This window comes from Struthio camelus, chromosome 15, assembly GCF_040807025.1.
Source record: "Struthio camelus isolate bStrCam1 chromosome 15, bStrCam1.hap1, whole genome shotgun sequence".
Classification (NCBI taxonomy): Eukaryota; Metazoa; Chordata; class Aves; order Struthioniformes; family Struthionidae; genus Struthio; species Struthio camelus.
The window spans coordinates 11,373,441-11,389,856 of NC_090956.1; the positions used below are offsets into that span (position 1 = coordinate 11,373,441).

The 16,416-nt window shown below is 42.3% G+C and overlaps 1 protein-coding gene across 2 annotated transcripts in view; it reads left to right on the forward strand.

Moving 5' to 3' along the window:
• Nucleotides 1-16,416, forward strand: part of ABCC6 (ATP binding cassette subfamily C member 6) — a 28,672-nt gene that overhangs the window by 8,805 nt on the left and 3,451 nt on the right. For both annotated transcript variants that reach the window (XM_068908280.1, XM_068908282.1), the window contains exons 11-27: nucleotides 1,505-1,597; nucleotides 2,161-2,364; nucleotides 2,978-3,124; nucleotides 3,947-4,034; nucleotides 4,335-4,404; nucleotides 5,030-5,156; nucleotides 5,688-5,864; nucleotides 6,238-6,405; nucleotides 8,016-8,199; nucleotides 8,693-8,756; nucleotides 9,436-9,556; nucleotides 10,705-10,912; nucleotides 11,953-12,263; nucleotides 13,005-13,204; nucleotides 13,919-14,045; nucleotides 14,972-15,073; nucleotides 15,861-16,007. In XM_068908280.1, coding sequence (XP_068764381.1) covers nucleotides 1,505-1,597; nucleotides 2,161-2,364; nucleotides 2,978-3,124; nucleotides 3,947-4,034; nucleotides 4,335-4,404; nucleotides 5,030-5,156; nucleotides 5,688-5,864; nucleotides 6,238-6,405; nucleotides 8,016-8,199; nucleotides 8,693-8,756; nucleotides 9,436-9,556; nucleotides 10,705-10,912; nucleotides 11,953-12,263; nucleotides 13,005-13,204; nucleotides 13,919-14,045; nucleotides 14,972-15,073; nucleotides 15,861-16,007 — 2,538 coding nt within the window. The remainder of the gene's footprint in view (nucleotides 1-1,504; nucleotides 1,598-2,160; nucleotides 2,365-2,977; nucleotides 3,125-3,946; nucleotides 4,035-4,334; nucleotides 4,405-5,029; nucleotides 5,157-5,687; nucleotides 5,865-6,237; nucleotides 6,406-8,015; nucleotides 8,200-8,692; nucleotides 8,757-9,435; nucleotides 9,557-10,704; nucleotides 10,913-11,952; nucleotides 12,264-13,004; nucleotides 13,205-13,918; nucleotides 14,046-14,971; nucleotides 15,074-15,860; nucleotides 16,008-16,416) is intronic.

The window sequence follows — 16,416 nt, forward strand, 5'->3', positions numbered from 1 at the left end:
TATTATTAGAAGATATTTTTATTAGTATAGAAGTGTTTCATGATGCTTCGCTTCAGCCTTTTACCTGTGCATTCAGCATTCCGTCTCTTTTAGGCAAAGACAGCAAGTGTGATTGTTCTGAGCTTACTGATAAACTTCTGCCATCAGGTCTTCTTTTCTCAGCTCTCTTTTCAATCAAAACGGGGTGGCCCACTGCAGGTTGCAAGTCCAGTTCCAGCTCATCATCAGAGTTAAAAAGCGTAAATGAGAATGGTCTGAAATGACAACTTGAGGGACTTCATCCTGAAGTCTGCTTACCACAAGATCAATGAAACAGTTTGAAGCAAGGTTATATGATATTGAAAAAAGAGTATGGGAAACATTACATTTCATAGGTGTCAAGGAGTTTAGCAAGGAGACAGCAAAACCTAAATTGGAATAAAGGCTGCTAGTCTAAAAGATTCATCTTTTCCCTTAGTTTACTTAGTTCCTTGGCATTTTCTCAGCAGGACAGAGCCCTATTTCTCAGTCCCTGTTTTTTGTTGATTGCACGCCAATGGAAGTATGAGCGCTAAAGAGACAGTCGCTTGCCAGAGGCCTTTGAGACCTTCCTTTGTTAACTAGGATCAGCTATGACCTGTCAGGATCCTACAGCCTTGGAAAGTAGATTAGTAGCTATGGTATAGACTGTAGAAAGTTCATCATCCCTTTCTAGTGGTGGTGACAAGCTGAATGCTGTTACATGTAGTTGGAGCTACATGAGATTTTTTTCAGTAGTAACTTACAGATTGCTTTATATCTCTCTCCTTCTTGTTTAGGAATAATTAATACTTTGTTTGCTAGTGTCTACAGACCTTCTGTGTAGTGAATACCTTTGTTTATCTGCGTATACTGGCACTCATCTCTCTCCCAAACTGTAGTAGTCTGCCAAGGGTCGCAACTAAACCAGGAAAACCAAGCTCTTTATATTGGCCCACAAACATAATCATTGCAAACCCGGTATCCAAGAGCTGTCCAAGTGTACATGTCACAGTAAAATGCTGCCATTTCATGCCACTCATTGATGTAAATTCAGGCAAGCTAGGTTATTTATGCTGCAAGAATAGTTTGCTGAGGGCTTGCTTTTGTTTTAAACAAAACCCAGTTTGGGTGACTTATTTACGCCAGCCACAAGATGTCCTCCTTAACGCATCCAAGAATGGGAGAGAAGAAACAGAAACGACTTCTGAATCTCCGGAGTGTTTCTGGATCTCTTTCAGCCCTAATCTTGTTCCTAAAAAGGAAGCAAATAAATTCAGCGGAGCACAATGACAGGAGCTACCCTGCCTGGAGAGTTAACAATTCTCAGTGATTAGGGAGCACAACTCCCAAGAATGGCAAAGGGCACACTAGAGGAAAGCCTTAGGCATGAGGAATGTCAGGCATAAGCTTCAAGTGAGAAGGAAGGTGAGCAAGAGGGCGTAGAAGACAAAGTTGTTTCTAGCTATCACCAATAGTTCTTCTCTTTCCTTTTCTCTCCTGGCAGCTTCTTGGGCCATCTGCCTTGACTTCGATTGCTGTATTTCTTCTTCTCTTGCCACTGAATTTTGTGATCACAAAGAAAAGGAGTCAATTTCAGGTATATTTTGCTTCACAGAAATGAAAAGTGTTTTACTGAAATATGCAGGGATTCAAAAGCTAAGGTCTGCTGTGCTCTCCTAGGAAACGATCAGGTGGAACCCAAGACTACAAAGCAGAAAAAAACCTGATGATTACAGTAGGCATGTTGTAACAAAAAGTATTATACTGAAGTGCATCACTAACACGTGATGGCTTGATATTTGTTACCCATACTGACCATGACTGTCAGAAGGACCGTCAGTAGTAGGATTCAAAGCCTGCAAAGTTTCTTGAGGTTTAGAGTAAGCTCTTCTTCATGTTCAATCTTTTACTTTGTGTCTGCCCCCCTTTTCTGTTTTTGTTTTTTTTTAAAAAAAAGAAAACTTCTAGTAAAAATTAAACTCTGAAGATGAAAAGCCAAATATCTGCCAGCCTGGAAGACTGGTAAGCAAAAGAGTATACACAGCTCAACTGCAGGGAAATTTGTTTAGAATTCATAGGCAAGATTAAGGTGTTTTTTCAGAATAATTGCACAGTTATACACTCACCCAATTAAACGATGTTCATGAACACTTATTACAGGAGGCCCAGATGAAATATAAAGATGAGCGAGCCAAACTCACCAATGCCATTCTCAGCGACATTAAAGTAATCAAACTCTATGGCTGGGAGAACATCTTCATGGAGAAAGTGCTTGATATCCGGAAGCAAGAACTTCAGGCCCTAAAAAGATCTCAGATTCTCCTCTCAGCATCTCTAGCTTCCTTCCATTCATCAACTTTCCTGGTGAGTGGTTCAACTTGTGACATAAAACACATGCTGCTCTTATTTCTACTTCTCTTTGTGGTGCTGTCTGGACAGGTTTTTCCCATTGGACAGCTATAGATAATGTCTGCCCAGAAGATTGGTGCTCTCTCAAGGGGAGCTGAGTCCCAGTGGAATCGGCCATACAGACATTTACACTGTCCTAACAGTTCGGTGGGCAGTCACTTGGTCTGGTGGTATGCTTCAGGCAGACTGACCCTGCTTTGCATGAACCACCTGGAGACCACCAGCTGCACCGAGTTTATGGCACTGTCAGAATCTGCACAAGTCACTTTTGCACTTGATGTTCTTGCAGCTCAGTGGAGAATTAGTTGTGCCAATGACCTTGCTGTGGTTGCAGCACCGAAACTTCCTTAAAGCAGAACAAATGTCAAGTGATCAGATTGTTGGTTTTGTCACCAGCATGCAAGACCTTTACCTCTGATATTTGCAGGACAGCGGCATCATGTATGTGGCTGATAGCCTAGCTTCGACTAAATGGGTTCCAGAGTCTTTAGGAAGGGACCTGGCACCCTTGAAGCATTCTCTTCCCTGTCTGAAGCGAACGATTTGCTTTTTCTTTGCTTCCTTGCAGATTGCATTTGTCATGTTTGCTGTCTACACCCTGGCAGATAACACACACATCCTGGATGCTCAGAAGGCTTTTGTATCTTTAACACTGATCAACATCCTCAACACTGCACACTCCTTCCTGCCGTTCTCCATAAATGCTGCAGTTCAGGTTAATTGCAGGCTATGTTCCTCTTTCTTTGGCCATAATTGTTTTATTACATATTACCATTAAAAAGTAAAGGTAGGTATTTCTTATGATATTCAACCTCAGGCCAGCTATTTAATTGCTGTCAGGAAACAGTGAACGGCAAGGACTTGCAGCTGCACAGGTACTTTGGAATACTGTTTTTCAGAAAGGCTCCATATATTAACAAAATAGTCACTCATAGCAACTCTTCAGTCTTTTGGGGCCATATTCATGTCCTATGTTGTGAGGCTGGGGCTAATGCTCTTTTCATTGGGCAGCGTCTGGGCTTCAGCTGTCTTTTAAAAGCATTAATTCCTTCTTAGTCCTATATCAGCAGCATTACGTCTCAGAAGTGCTTCCAGCTCCGTTTTTTATCACAGAAATCAGAACAAGTTTCAAAGGAAACCCTGCTAGCCCAGGCCAGAGAGAAAAGCAAAAACGCTTGTGAAGAAATTGGGAAATTGCACTTCCCTCTTGCTCCCCAAGAGGACTGTCGTGACTCTTCCTTAACAGAAACAACCACTGGAAAGTTTTGCTAAATGAATTTGGGGGAAAAAGCACCAATTTCAAGCACCTAAACAAAAGAGAAAACACATGGAAGAACATGTTTTTTTGCTGAGCTAGGTGGAAAAAAAAAAGCAATTAGTGTAGGGAAGAGCTGCATTTATCCAGCTAAGCTTACAGCATCTGCAACATAGCACCTAGTCAACAGTCTAAGTGGGTCTTCAGATTGAGTCTTTACGCTGAGTTCTAGTTATCTTTCTAATTCTAAGTCCTATTATTTCCTGTGTTTCTTTATTTCAGGCCAAAGTTTCTTTAAATCGCTTAGCAGCTTTTCTGAATCTGGAAGAACTGAATCCTGAGAGTTCAAGCAGAAACACTTCGGACTGTGGTGAGCTTTTTGCATTAGCATTATTGTCTTATGGAGGTGTAGCTTTCATTGTTCAGCTTCTACTCTTAGAGTGCCTACATAGTCAAGAGCGAAAACCATTTGCCACTTACCATCATTTTCTCTCTCAGGCCTATTAATTTTTAACTATCAGTGCCCTGATAATTAACCCCTTCTTCTGGGACATAAGGTTCATCTTATTTATATGTATAAGTACACACTGAAATGTAAAGTCACATAAATAGGAACATTTTTGTGCCTACCTTTGAATATACATGAATTCTACTACTTGTCATGTTTTAGTACAGGCAAGCATCACCATAAGGAATGGAACTTTCAGCTGGAGCAAGGAAACTTCTCCTTGTCTTAGAAGGTACAGAATTACCCTTAATCATCCCACTTCTGAAGGCTTGGGTGGATGCTGAAGGAAACGATCCTTCAAGGCCATAAGTGAAAACTTATAAATGGGGAATATCTGGAGACTTTTGATTTTTCTTTACAGAATTTTCTTGTCCAAATATGAAATTACAGTAATTTAAGTCAAAAAGCAGAAGCAGTTGTATACAAATATTATATATGACATCACTACATGCTTATCTCAAAAGCAGTTTCAGAAAAGAAAAATTGTTGCAAAGCACTGATGTTCAGGAATGTTCTGCATCCAGTGCTTTGCCTATCTCCAGAATGGAGACCTTGGCCTAGGATCTGGGTTTGAAACCCATTAGGAAAAAGCAAGAAGATGGGGATGTGGCTGACGGATTTCTAGTTGAAGATGCCTTTGAAGGGATAACTCCTGAGCTGCTGCAAAAAAAATCAGCATGACAGAAAGAGAAACGCTGTATAACCGAGGCCTAAAGCGTGAAATTAAGGGGTTTGGTTGGTACATTTTTATTGTAAGAACACAGTAGCAAGAATTTTGCTTATTTTCTTTTCAGAAAGCACATCTGAAAGCTGCTAAGAGACTAACTGGGCCGTGGGGGGGGCTGTTTTCTTTGTAGGATAGATCTCACTGTGCCCCAAGGCTGCCTGCTTGCTGTAGTTGGCCAGGTGGGTGCTGGAAAATCCTCCTTGCTGTCAGCATTACTTGGTGAGATGGAAAATACAGATGGCTACGTGACCATGAAGGTAAATCTTCCCCTGAGCATTTGCTTGTGAGTAGGCAGTCTTCAGGAACAATGAGGTATCACCTAAGGCATCACCTCCTTGATGGAAAGCTGTTTAGTTTACTGCTGAACTTTGGCAAAGGCTATAATGTAGCAGCCTGCATTTATTCATCTGAAGGTGCTTAAGACCTCTTGGGGGAGCCTGGCCCTTGGGAATGGGATCTGGAATAAACCTTTGGAGATCCAGTCCCATTTCCCATGCTGACACCAAGCTGAAACGGTATCCTGGTAAGGTACTTCACCTGTTTGTACCTCATTTCCTCTACTATATAGAAGAGGAGAGGTGTAGCCCTCTGACTTTGCAACGCACTCTGAGAGCTGTCAGTGGTGACGGTCATTCCTCAGTCTCGTTTATCATACCGAATTTCTGTAAAGCTAATTGGGAGGTCTTTTCCTCAAAGACACATTCCCGCTGTATGTAAGAAACTTTTCATCTTCAAGTTTAGCATATGAGAAGGATATTGGTAACATTCTTCCATTTCTGTTTTTACAGGGCACAGTCGCTTATGTCCCTCAGCAAGCTTGGATACAAAATGCTTCAGTGGAAGATAATATTCTCTTTGGGAAAGAGATGGATGAAATATGGTTCGACAGAGTGATTGATGCTTGTGCACTTCAAGCTGATTTGGAGAGCTTCCCTGCAGGGCGGAAAAGTGAAATAGGAGAGAAGGTGCTGGCCCAGTTTTATATTTTGGCCAGTTTTTCTAGGAGGTGCTAAAACTGTCCGTGTCCTGCTCCAAACACCTGTTGAAGGGACTAAATTTGCAGGCTAGAGGTACTCGAGAATTTCTGAAAACTCCTGACTTAACAGGGTCTGAAGCTTACCACCTGACAGTTAAGGTAGCCAGAGAGATGAGAGACGGTTAAGATGAAACTCTTGGGTCTTCTTTTGCAGGTCAGGGGAGTTGCAAGTGAAGCTGCTACTGCCTCAGTATCTCAGGAAGCCTTTTAAGGAAGCCATAAAAACCTCAGTGTAAAATGCAGGCAAGGGTTAGCAAAGATGATGTAACTTTGGAATAAACAGTGTCAATGCATTTTTACAGGGGATTAATATATCTGGAGGGCAGAAACAAAGAGTGAACCTCGCTCGTGCCATATACCAGAAGGCTTCCATTTACCTATTGGATGACCCTCTCTCAGCTGTTGACGCCCATGTTAGACAGCACATTTTTGAACGTGTTCTTGGACCCAATGGCCTACTAAAGGACAAGGTATGTCAAACTCTAAATGATAAAAGATAGTAAAGCTGTATCCTTAAATGTATCCTAACCATCAGGTCTCCTTAAATGCTTGTTGTGAGGTGGGATACCCAAGGTTTCCAAGTTATTTTTTTTGCTAGTGGCAGCAGGTACTACCATTAGCAACAACGGCAGTGGAATGGGTAACCTCTGCAAGGCACACACCCCATGGAAGTCATGCAGTGAATCTCACCTAGAGAAGAGGAAGACGGGAAAGATAGGTTCTGCTGAAACGCTGCTTGCATCCTCACTCAAACCACATGCCTAGTTCCAGCCTTATTTCTACAGCAAGTTTAGAGCTCTTTGTTCTTCTGTCAGCGTTATTAGGAAGAGCTGTGTGATCTCTTCCAGCTCATCGTGTCTCATCATAATTGTCCCATCACTTTTGAATACTTCAGTGGGGCCTTCACAATTTTCCTCACCCAAACGTTCATCACTTAAACTCTGGTCTTGAAATCCGTCTTAAATTCTTCTCTTCCTTTCTTCTTTGCAGCTTTGCTTTTTGATATTCCTTGGTATTTCTCTGCTGTCAAGCAATCTGAATCGTAACTGTGCGTGCATGGGAAGATAGAAAGATAGGCCAGCTCTGTTTGTTTCTTGACATAAATTGCCAGGGTATTGCATTAAAGGCAGGAGTTTGCGTGCAGCTTCTCATTTCTAGTCTGTGCTTTACTTGTTTCAAGAGGCTAGGCGGTAGTAGTTGGTTTAGAAAAAAAGAAACCATAAATCTAATCTGTGCCCAAGCAGAAGGGATCCTATAAATACTTCATTTGAGGTATTTTTTTTTTCATTAGAAAGCGCAATCAAAACAGAAACTTCTGTGATTACAAATATCTTTCTCTTCACATATAGATTGGTTACAAGCATCAGAATGTAATCATTATATTGACATATGGAAAGACTGGCAAAGAGCAGGTATCAGACTTAACGTGTACTCAAAGAGCGGTAATATATTAGAAATATAGAACATGCCCATTTCTTATCTGAGGAAAAATATTTTTCTTATATTCTTACCTACATGTAAGTATCTGTGCAAATATGCTTGAAAATTTAGCGGGAAAGGAACTTCAGTGTAACTCCATGTAGGCTGATGAAATTGTGAGGCTCAGATTTGGCTCTGAAATATTGACAATGGTGACAATAAACGTGACACAATCTCTGATTAACATGAATCTAGTCAAGAGCTTCAGTCTGGGTGGAATCAACAATGTGGAACTAGTTAGTGAGCTGGCAAAAGCTTCTTCCACGCACACAGAGTGGTAGCCTGGGACTTCAGACTTCAGTTCCTGTGCTTGCTTTTTTATGCTGTGTGACACACAGCAAGCTGGTTCACCCGTCTGCTCCTGAGTTCTGTCTGCACTTTCAAAATGGGCACAAAGCCATGCTACGGTGCTGTGAAGATAAAGTTCATCAAAGAGATGTTCAGAAGTGATAAGAACAGATAACAACTACATCCCTATGGTAGCGGAAATTGTAGCTCACGCTGAGTATGTGTCTTTCTTCAGAAGACAGCTGACTGCAACAGCTCGAGCGAGCAGTGGAATGCCAGAGCAATTGTAACTGTTCTCTCTTGATTCAAGTAGACCCGTGTGCTGGTGACTCACACAATCAACATTTTGCCCCAAGTGGATAGCATTGTTGTGCTGGTGGATGGAACGATCTCAGAAGTTGGTTCTTACCAAGAACTTCTACAGAGAAATGGGGCTTTTGCAGAATTTCTTCATTCACACATCACTGCAGAAGAGAAAGCAGGCTCTGGTTTATCAGGTAACCCAAATGAATTGGAATCATTCTTCCCAGTCTGATCAGTCACTTGTTTTCCTTCTTTAATGTTATACTTAACATTAAGGAACTGGAGGTTTGCTACTGTTCAGTTAGGAAGAAGGAAAAATAGAACAAAACTAGAAAAGCCGGTCTTAGATTTGTTCTATTAAGGACATTTAAAGCAGAGATTCCATCACAGTAAGCTATCATTTTGCATGGAAAAAAAAAAAATATCCCTGTCAAATTAGCTGACTCAGCATTCCAAAACTGGTTCTTCCATAAACAGTTCCATCTTAGTGGAAACAACCATGCTGTTAACACTGTTAACATAAATATCCACTATATGTGCCATTCTTAAAGCCCCACAGATATTATTGCTCCCTTTAGAAACAATTATTTGTAATGAATCTTTCCTTCGTGTTACATCTCTCATGGCTGTACAGGACAAAATGGGAATGTAAAGCATTTAGAGAGAAAAAGTGCACTTATTTCACAGCTATAGGAGACACCAAAGGAACCATCACCTCTAGGGATGATCCATCGCGGGAGAAGCTCTGTAGGTAAGCTTGAAGCTGTCTCAGACACCAAAGGACTTGCTCCAAAAGCCCATACAACACTCTGTGAAGACAGTTACTGAGTATGAGACAGGTTTGGGATCCGGCTGTAAATAAGCCCACAAGCAAAACACAAGACGGCACAGAACTGCTCTTGAATATGGGTGCAGAATAACATTTGCTTTGTATTTCACAAGGAGCTGTAATTCATCCCAAAACTCAGGTACGAGACATATTGGTGTATTTGCATGCTCTTCATTTCCCAGCGGGGCTGCAAGGTCTGACTCATTTCATGTCAGCCACAGCTAGTGAACGCTCAGAGCCTCCATCTGTTAATAGCTATACTTCACAGATCCCAGTGCCAGTGATAAACACAGACAATGCTCTGGGTCACTCTGAAGGATGCCAAAAACTGCAGTTCCAAAAATAGGGATGCCTATAGGAGTAGATGGGTAAGGTTGTCCAGCCTCACCAGTTCCCACACCCCTTTTGACTCTGGGAATACCACATTCCCAATATGAGAAGTGTTCTCACATGCTCTCAGGGAGAAGAAAGAGCAGTTCAGCTTTACCCTCCCTCCTCAGACACACACATGTGGCAGTGGGAGTCTTTGGATCTAAAAAGGCTTTAAAATCCTCATTGCCTTGGCTAAAAGTCAAAAGGATTTTTTATTTGCTTTATGAAGTGGCAGTTCAGACAAGTCTTCTGCTATGGAAAGGGAGTCCATTCCTGTAAGTCAAGACGGTGCCGCTGCTGCAGCTGCCAAAGGAAGATTAACCAAGGGAGAGAAAGCTCAACATGGCAGGGTAAGTGCAGCACTTCCCTATAAGGGTGAAGACATGCATCGTGGGCTTATTACTGACCCACTCATGGTAGATGGGTCAACTCTCTGCCTGAGGTAAACTAGTGCAACTCCAGGGAAGGCAGCTGAGCTGTACAAGTTTGCCCTATAACTAAGGCAAAGTCATTCCATCATTGTTTTATATAGCACCTTCCATGCAAGTATACCTCCTGCTGTGTCCCAGTCGAAGTAGTAGTTACAAAACAGGAATAAGGCAGATACATTGCAGAGAGCACATTATGGAAGTGAGGGAGGAAAGAATGATTTATGATTACTTGAGAAGAGAGATACTGATTCAAGAGCTGAGCTGAAGAGGGAAGACACACTGAGGTAGTCAGGGTGAGGTAGTAGTGAGGGACAGAGGTGGGGAAGAGAGGGACTTGCAACGCTGGATCTTTCTACAAACCCTTGAGGATGCTGGGAAGGGGCGAAGGGGCGCATCAGTGTTCTTGTCTCGTCCAAGGAGAGACCTGAAAAGGCTGAGGCAAGGAGGGTATTATGGAAGACAAAGAAGCAGAGGCAGGATTCCAGCTAAGAGGAGTTACGCATGGATGAGCTGTGGACACAGGACACATCGTGGCAGTGATTAAAACGCGGGGTGGAAAAGAATAGCTAAGACTGTACACTGCAACAGAGAAGAGGTGAGAATAGAACGTCTAACATCCCAAAGAGATAAGGGGGCTGCTCTTCCCCTAGGGAAGTACGTTATTCATGAGACTAGGGTCCTCTCGCCTCTACTGGTCAGCAGTTACTCACAAAAACAGTTACTGGGATACATGTAAGTCATCACTCACATTGACGATGAATGTAAATGACTGCCCAGCTTAAGGAAAGCCTTATGTTCTTTCCAGCAGTAACACAAGCCTAATGGAACCAGCATTCAGCTGTTGATTATGATCACTGGTTAGCACCATGGATTTATTCAAATACAGCTTCATTATTCATCCAACAGGAGAATGAAGAGAGAATTAATACAGTTGCTAAGGCCCACAACAGAGTAGATCTGCCATAATAAATCATCTCTTGTTTCAGAGCTGCTGTTCTTTGCTAACAAGCTTGATCCTTCCCATCCCTCCTTCTATCTCCTTTATTCACTTAATTGTTTCATTCCAGGTTAATATTTCAATTTATGTGGCCTACCTGAGGGCGACAGGTTCCTTGCTGTGTTTGTACATCGTTCTGTTGTTCACATGTCAGCAAACTGTGTCATTTTCTCGTGGTTATTGGCTCAGCATGTGGACAGACGACGTCGCTCACAATGGAACACAGCAGCACACAGAGCTCAGGGTTGGAGTCTTTGGTGCACTAGGAGTCATTCAAGGTTTGTTGAACTTGCTCACTTAATTTTTCCGTGTGTTTGCATCTCCCTTTCCCATATCCAGGATGTTTTCTCAGAATGTAAACAAGTGCATGCCCAAGGGCTCTTAGCCTACTGGTCTCTTGGCACCCGCCCTACGGGTTTGGCATGGGACCTAAAACTACAGGCTCTGACGCACAGAGAGGATTTCTAAGGGATCTGAACAATATTTCCAGTGTTACTGCCCAAAGCTCCACTTTGTGGTATGCTACAAATGTTCTGTGCATTTCAGTAGACCATGATGAACAGTGTCTTCCTCTGCACTTCTACCTATTCAAGGTATATGGCTGAGACCCTAGAAAAATCCACCAGTGGAAGAACTACAATGTCCTTGGTTTTGCATCCTGCCCCCTTGTATCCACTACTGCTGATCTTTTTTCCTCTTATCCCATTCCATTCCTCCAATATAAATGAATCATATTGAAGTGGCAACAGTGGCTCTTCTGCATGCTGAATTACATCGTGGTTTAGGTCTTCCGGATGTAAAGAAAGAAAGTTGGGGAATTTTACATTTCTTTAAAGCTTTCCCTTGAAAATAAAAGTAGCTGCAATTCTTTTGGTCACACTTTAAAAATTACCTGTTTTAGGACCGAAGTCGAAGCTGGAAAAATATCAGCCCAAGTGACAAAAGTTTGAGAAAGCTTTGAACAAGTTGAAAAGAGTGGAATGGTTTTAGTACCCTCCTCATGCTAACAGTGAATCTGTAGGTAGGAGACCTAAGGTACCATCCACCTTGAAGACTTAGAGTAACTCAAAGTAATTCTAGTCTAGCTCATTCTGTGAAGTGCAAGTTGTTGACTCCCTGGCCCCTATCAGTCTTGCTTTCAGGGTCTTTATGCCCCTCTGTAACTACCCTACAGAAAGAGAACGTGCAGCTCTAAGGCTTAACTGCTACCACTGTACTAAGTTACTTCCTTTCACCATTGAAAATTGTCATTTCTGACAAAGGGGAACTCCAAGCTGAGTTTGTTCAGACCCAGTAATTATTATTTTTAAAATTACAGCCCTTGGCAGATTTGTCTCCACAGCAGCAGCTCTTCTAGGTGGCGCGTTAGCATCGCACAAGCTGTTTCTGCAATTGCTGAGGAGCGTCGCTAGATCCCCAATGATCTTCTTTGAGCAGACGCCCATTGGAAACTTGCTGAACCGCTTCTCCAAAGAAATCGACGCTATTGATTCTGTCATCCCAGACAAGCTGAAGTCCTTGCTTGGATTCTTGTTCAACTTGCTGGAGATCTACCTTGTGATTATAGTGGCTACACCACTGGCAGCAATAGCTATAGTGCCCTTGACCGTGCTGTATGCTGTATTCCAGGTAGGAATTCGTAGAGATACACAGAAAGAAGAGGCTGAAACAGCATAGCCATGTCCCTGCAGAAAGCTTGCTCCCATTCCTTAGGGACGGAGGTGTGCAAAAACTAGTTTCATCATCTCCAGTTGCATGTGAACAAAAAGAACATCAGTGACTCTTCCCACATCACCTCAGCCCTCCAAAGCATCCCAGAGACCTCACAAAGAGGCTTGTGTTTTTCTGATGTCCAGCTCAGATTCCACCTGGAGCTATGCTCCTTGTTCCCATTAATGTAAATTAATTCATGTCAAGACCAAAAGCGCTCTCCCTTTCCCCCAGAATTCCTATGTTACTTTTTACTATAAACACGTATGTCAAGCAGCTCTCCCATTAGGCTCTGAAACCCCACGTGCTTTGCTGGGTAAGACTGAACACAAGGGAAGGGCAACTAAAGGGTGAAAGTACTCCTCCATTCTCCATCCAGCAAAGGATAAGTGCAAGTTTAGAAGCTTTGAGAATTTACAGTACCCTGGCTTCCCTGCGTTAACCAATCATGGTATTCTTAATGAAGGTCAAACAGCACATAGCAGGCAGAAACACTGCAATCACCTTTTAAGGGCATCTCCTGCCTGCAAGTTAGCTTTTGTAACATTAGGATAATATGTATTGTTGCACTTGTTGAGCCCTGTTGAAATTTTCTGTGGAGTATCTCCATGGAGGCATAAACCTAATAGTCACTTCCTCTTCCATTTCCATTTGTGCTAGCACTTCTACGTCATCACCTCCTGCCAGCTGAGACGCCTGGAGGCTGCCAGCCGGTCACCCATCTATTCCCACTTTTCAGAAACCTTTCAAGGGAGCAGCGTGATCCGTGCTTATAAGGACCAGGAGAGATTTATTTTGAAAAGCAATTTCCGAGTGGATGAGAATCAGAGAACGTGCCTCCCTGGAGCTGTTGCTGACAGGTACAAATCTGCAGCGTAGAGGAAACCGTGGTTTAATCTCATGGCCCTGGTGAGTGGAAAGTAGCTGCTTTTGAGGCTTTGATAGAGATATACGGAAGATGAGACAGCGGTGCACAGTGTTTTAGTGATAGGAAAGCCTCTTACAGTATCTCTCACACTGCACCCATCTCTGGCATTGCGCCCAGCATACAACCAATATACTCTAATCTCTACTGTGTGGCTGGGTGTATACACGCACGCGCAAACATACGTATGTCCTGCCACAAAGCAAGAGGTATGATCCTGTGCCCAAAATGCAGGAATCTGGTACACACCTGGTGAAGCCCATCTTCGTGTGACAGATAGAGGGCATGAGGCCTGCAGCAAAGCCATCAGAGCATGGAATAACCAGTTGTCAGTCACAAAAGAGGTGAGGAATACCAGGAGGAGTGAGAGATGTTAGACCAGGTCATCCAAGCCACCGTGTGCTGGCTGTCCCCATCCCACAGGCCTGTGGGAAAAAGCCTAATGGAGACCACAGGCCAGCATCTTTGGACAGACTGGAGCCCTCTAGGAGCTACAGGGTGGCTGGATAAGCAGCCACAGGGTGGTAACAACTTTGTTGAGCACCCTGTACCCCTGCAGCTCTACAAGTGTTTTTACAAAGTAATCACAGATGCTGTGAGGAGGAAAGAGGAGGGCACTCAGCAACAACTCTCTACTGTCCTCTTACAGGTGGCTTGCTACAAACCTGGAATTTCTAGGCAATGGCATTGTGCTGTTTGCAGCACTATTTGCAGCAATTGGCAGAACACGTCTTAGTCCAGGAACTGCTGGTTTTTCTATTTCATACGCTCTTCAGGTAACTCAACGTTGCAGTAACACCATGCTGCCCTGTGCAAAAAGCAACTGTAAAGTTATAACTGTAGTCATGTTTTAGAGTTTTGGAGGTTTTTTTTCCTTCTTTGTAGGACTGAAACCACCTTCTAAGGGTGGATGTAATTGCCTTTATTCTTCTAAGTAATACTAAAGGGGCAGAAGACCAGGCCACAAAGCATGAATACTCTTCTACTCTTCTCTATTCTAGTGAATAACTCTTCTTAAGTTTGAAGAACTTAATTTCATTTTCACTAATAGACTCGTGTGTCTGACAAAAGACCCTTAACTGTTTTGGCAGCCTCATACTTCCGTGTTGCCCGATACCGACAGCTGTCCAACATTTGGGTCAAAAATTTCTTTTTTTTGGCACGCAACTTCAGTTTTAATTTCTAAAAAATAATGAACTATTTATATGACTTTCTAGATGCCTTCTCCTACCAAACCCTGCTATCATTGTTGAAATACAGAGACTCCTGACAACATGGCCCATTAGAGAGAATGAGCCCAATAAATCCATGCAGCAGCTGTCTTTTTCCTCCTGCATGTGAACTCATACTTAAGTTCACTTCTTCAGAGCTTACTGTACGAAGTGTGGTCTTCAGCGTCTATCTTACGTGCTTATAGACTAGCTACGCAATAGTTTAAGTGCCTGAGTCAGGTATTAACTTTTCATTCTCTATAAACTTGCTTAGAAGAAGCTACAGGGGGAGCTGGCCAGGCTTTTTCAACACAGCTTTACAAACTTTCACAAGAGCCTGTAATTATTTCTTAGCCTTTTAAGAGATGATTTCTCAGTTAATTAGCTGATGAGAAGGTCTTTATAAATACCATGACAAAGTACCAGGTGCCTTGTGAGCAGAGGTCAACACTCATTTTCTCTGCCCTAATGCTTCTGTTTCTTTCTGCTAGATAACTGGTGTTTTGAATTGGATGGTGCGCTCCTGGACAGAAATAGAAAACAACATTGTTTCTGTGGAGAGAGTGAGGGAATACTTGAGGACTCCTAAAGAGGTAGCTAACCAGCTATTGCTCTTACCGGGGGAGGTGAACATCTCTACAAACCAAATGAGTAACTCTGCTGTTCCATCTAGACAACCTCCCCCTAGTTTTTCCCTTCTGAAAGGCCAGTTATGTTTCCTTTAAAGAACTGCAGCATTTTTTTAAAATCCAGCTAACTAGGTTTGTTTTATAACCTCTGATCATCATATTTCCTTAAGCTAGTTAAGCTTTAGACTGTCATTAAAATAGCTTCACTTGGTAACACCCATGGAATGAGCTGTATTTTCTATCCATATTTGGAGTATGTATTTATTGTGCCAGTTCAGATGCAACTCTGTGATAACTGATGGCTGCTAGATAGCCTTTTAGCCACTAAGAATCTCCAGTACAATCACTTTTATGTTCTGTAATCATTAAAATTATTTCTCCATATACTGACCTGAAATCCTACTAACACTGACACTCACAGTCCCATTTACAGGGGTGTATAAATCTTTTTTATTGAAACATTTATAATATCAGGACTATGACATCCAAACAAATGCCAATCCCCATTTTCAGTTAAGATGATCTGGACCTTTGCACAAAGTAACAAAGTCAAAATTTGGATTATGAAAGCTATAGACTTTTTCTTCTTTTGGAAACAGTAAAAAAAAAAAAAAAAAAAAAGGAGGAATTTTGCACAGGTATCTTCATAAGTCTCTCATTTCAGTTTGGCCACTTGTTCTGGTAGCTTAAATCAGACCTGTTAACACTGCTGTTATTAAATAAACACTGCTGTTTATTTGCATCTATCTAGGCACCCTGGAGTCTGAATGGCAAACCTCAAGATCAGGTTTGGCTCACTGAAGGAAGAATTGAATTCAGAAACTATAGTTTGCGATACAGGCCAAATTTGGAGTTAGCACTGAAGCATGTCAGTGTAACAATCAATGGGCAAGAGAAGGTAAGCAAAGCCATTTGCTTCATAAGAGCTACAAGTGTGAGCAGTGCTTTGCAATGATCGGATCTGGGCAAGTACAGTCCCCGCCCTACACCAAGGTAATAGCTTATAAGCATGAAAGCTACGGTACGGGATGAGCCCTTTTCCATCCATCACCCTGCACATCTCTCCTCTAGAGCAAGGCAGAGTTTCCTGTATACATTAGATGTTCTCCTGAGAGAATTTTCATTTCAGAGGGTTAGCAGAGCTTCTGTAAAGGAATTTCATTTTTTTTTACATCTAGTGCCACATCAAGGTTTCGTTCTAGTTGGCAAGTATTCCAGTTCTTCTTTTCATCAAAGGCTTTCATGATTTCTCCTTCATATAAAACCATTACAAACTGTAAATGATTCCCTTTAAGAATATATCCCTA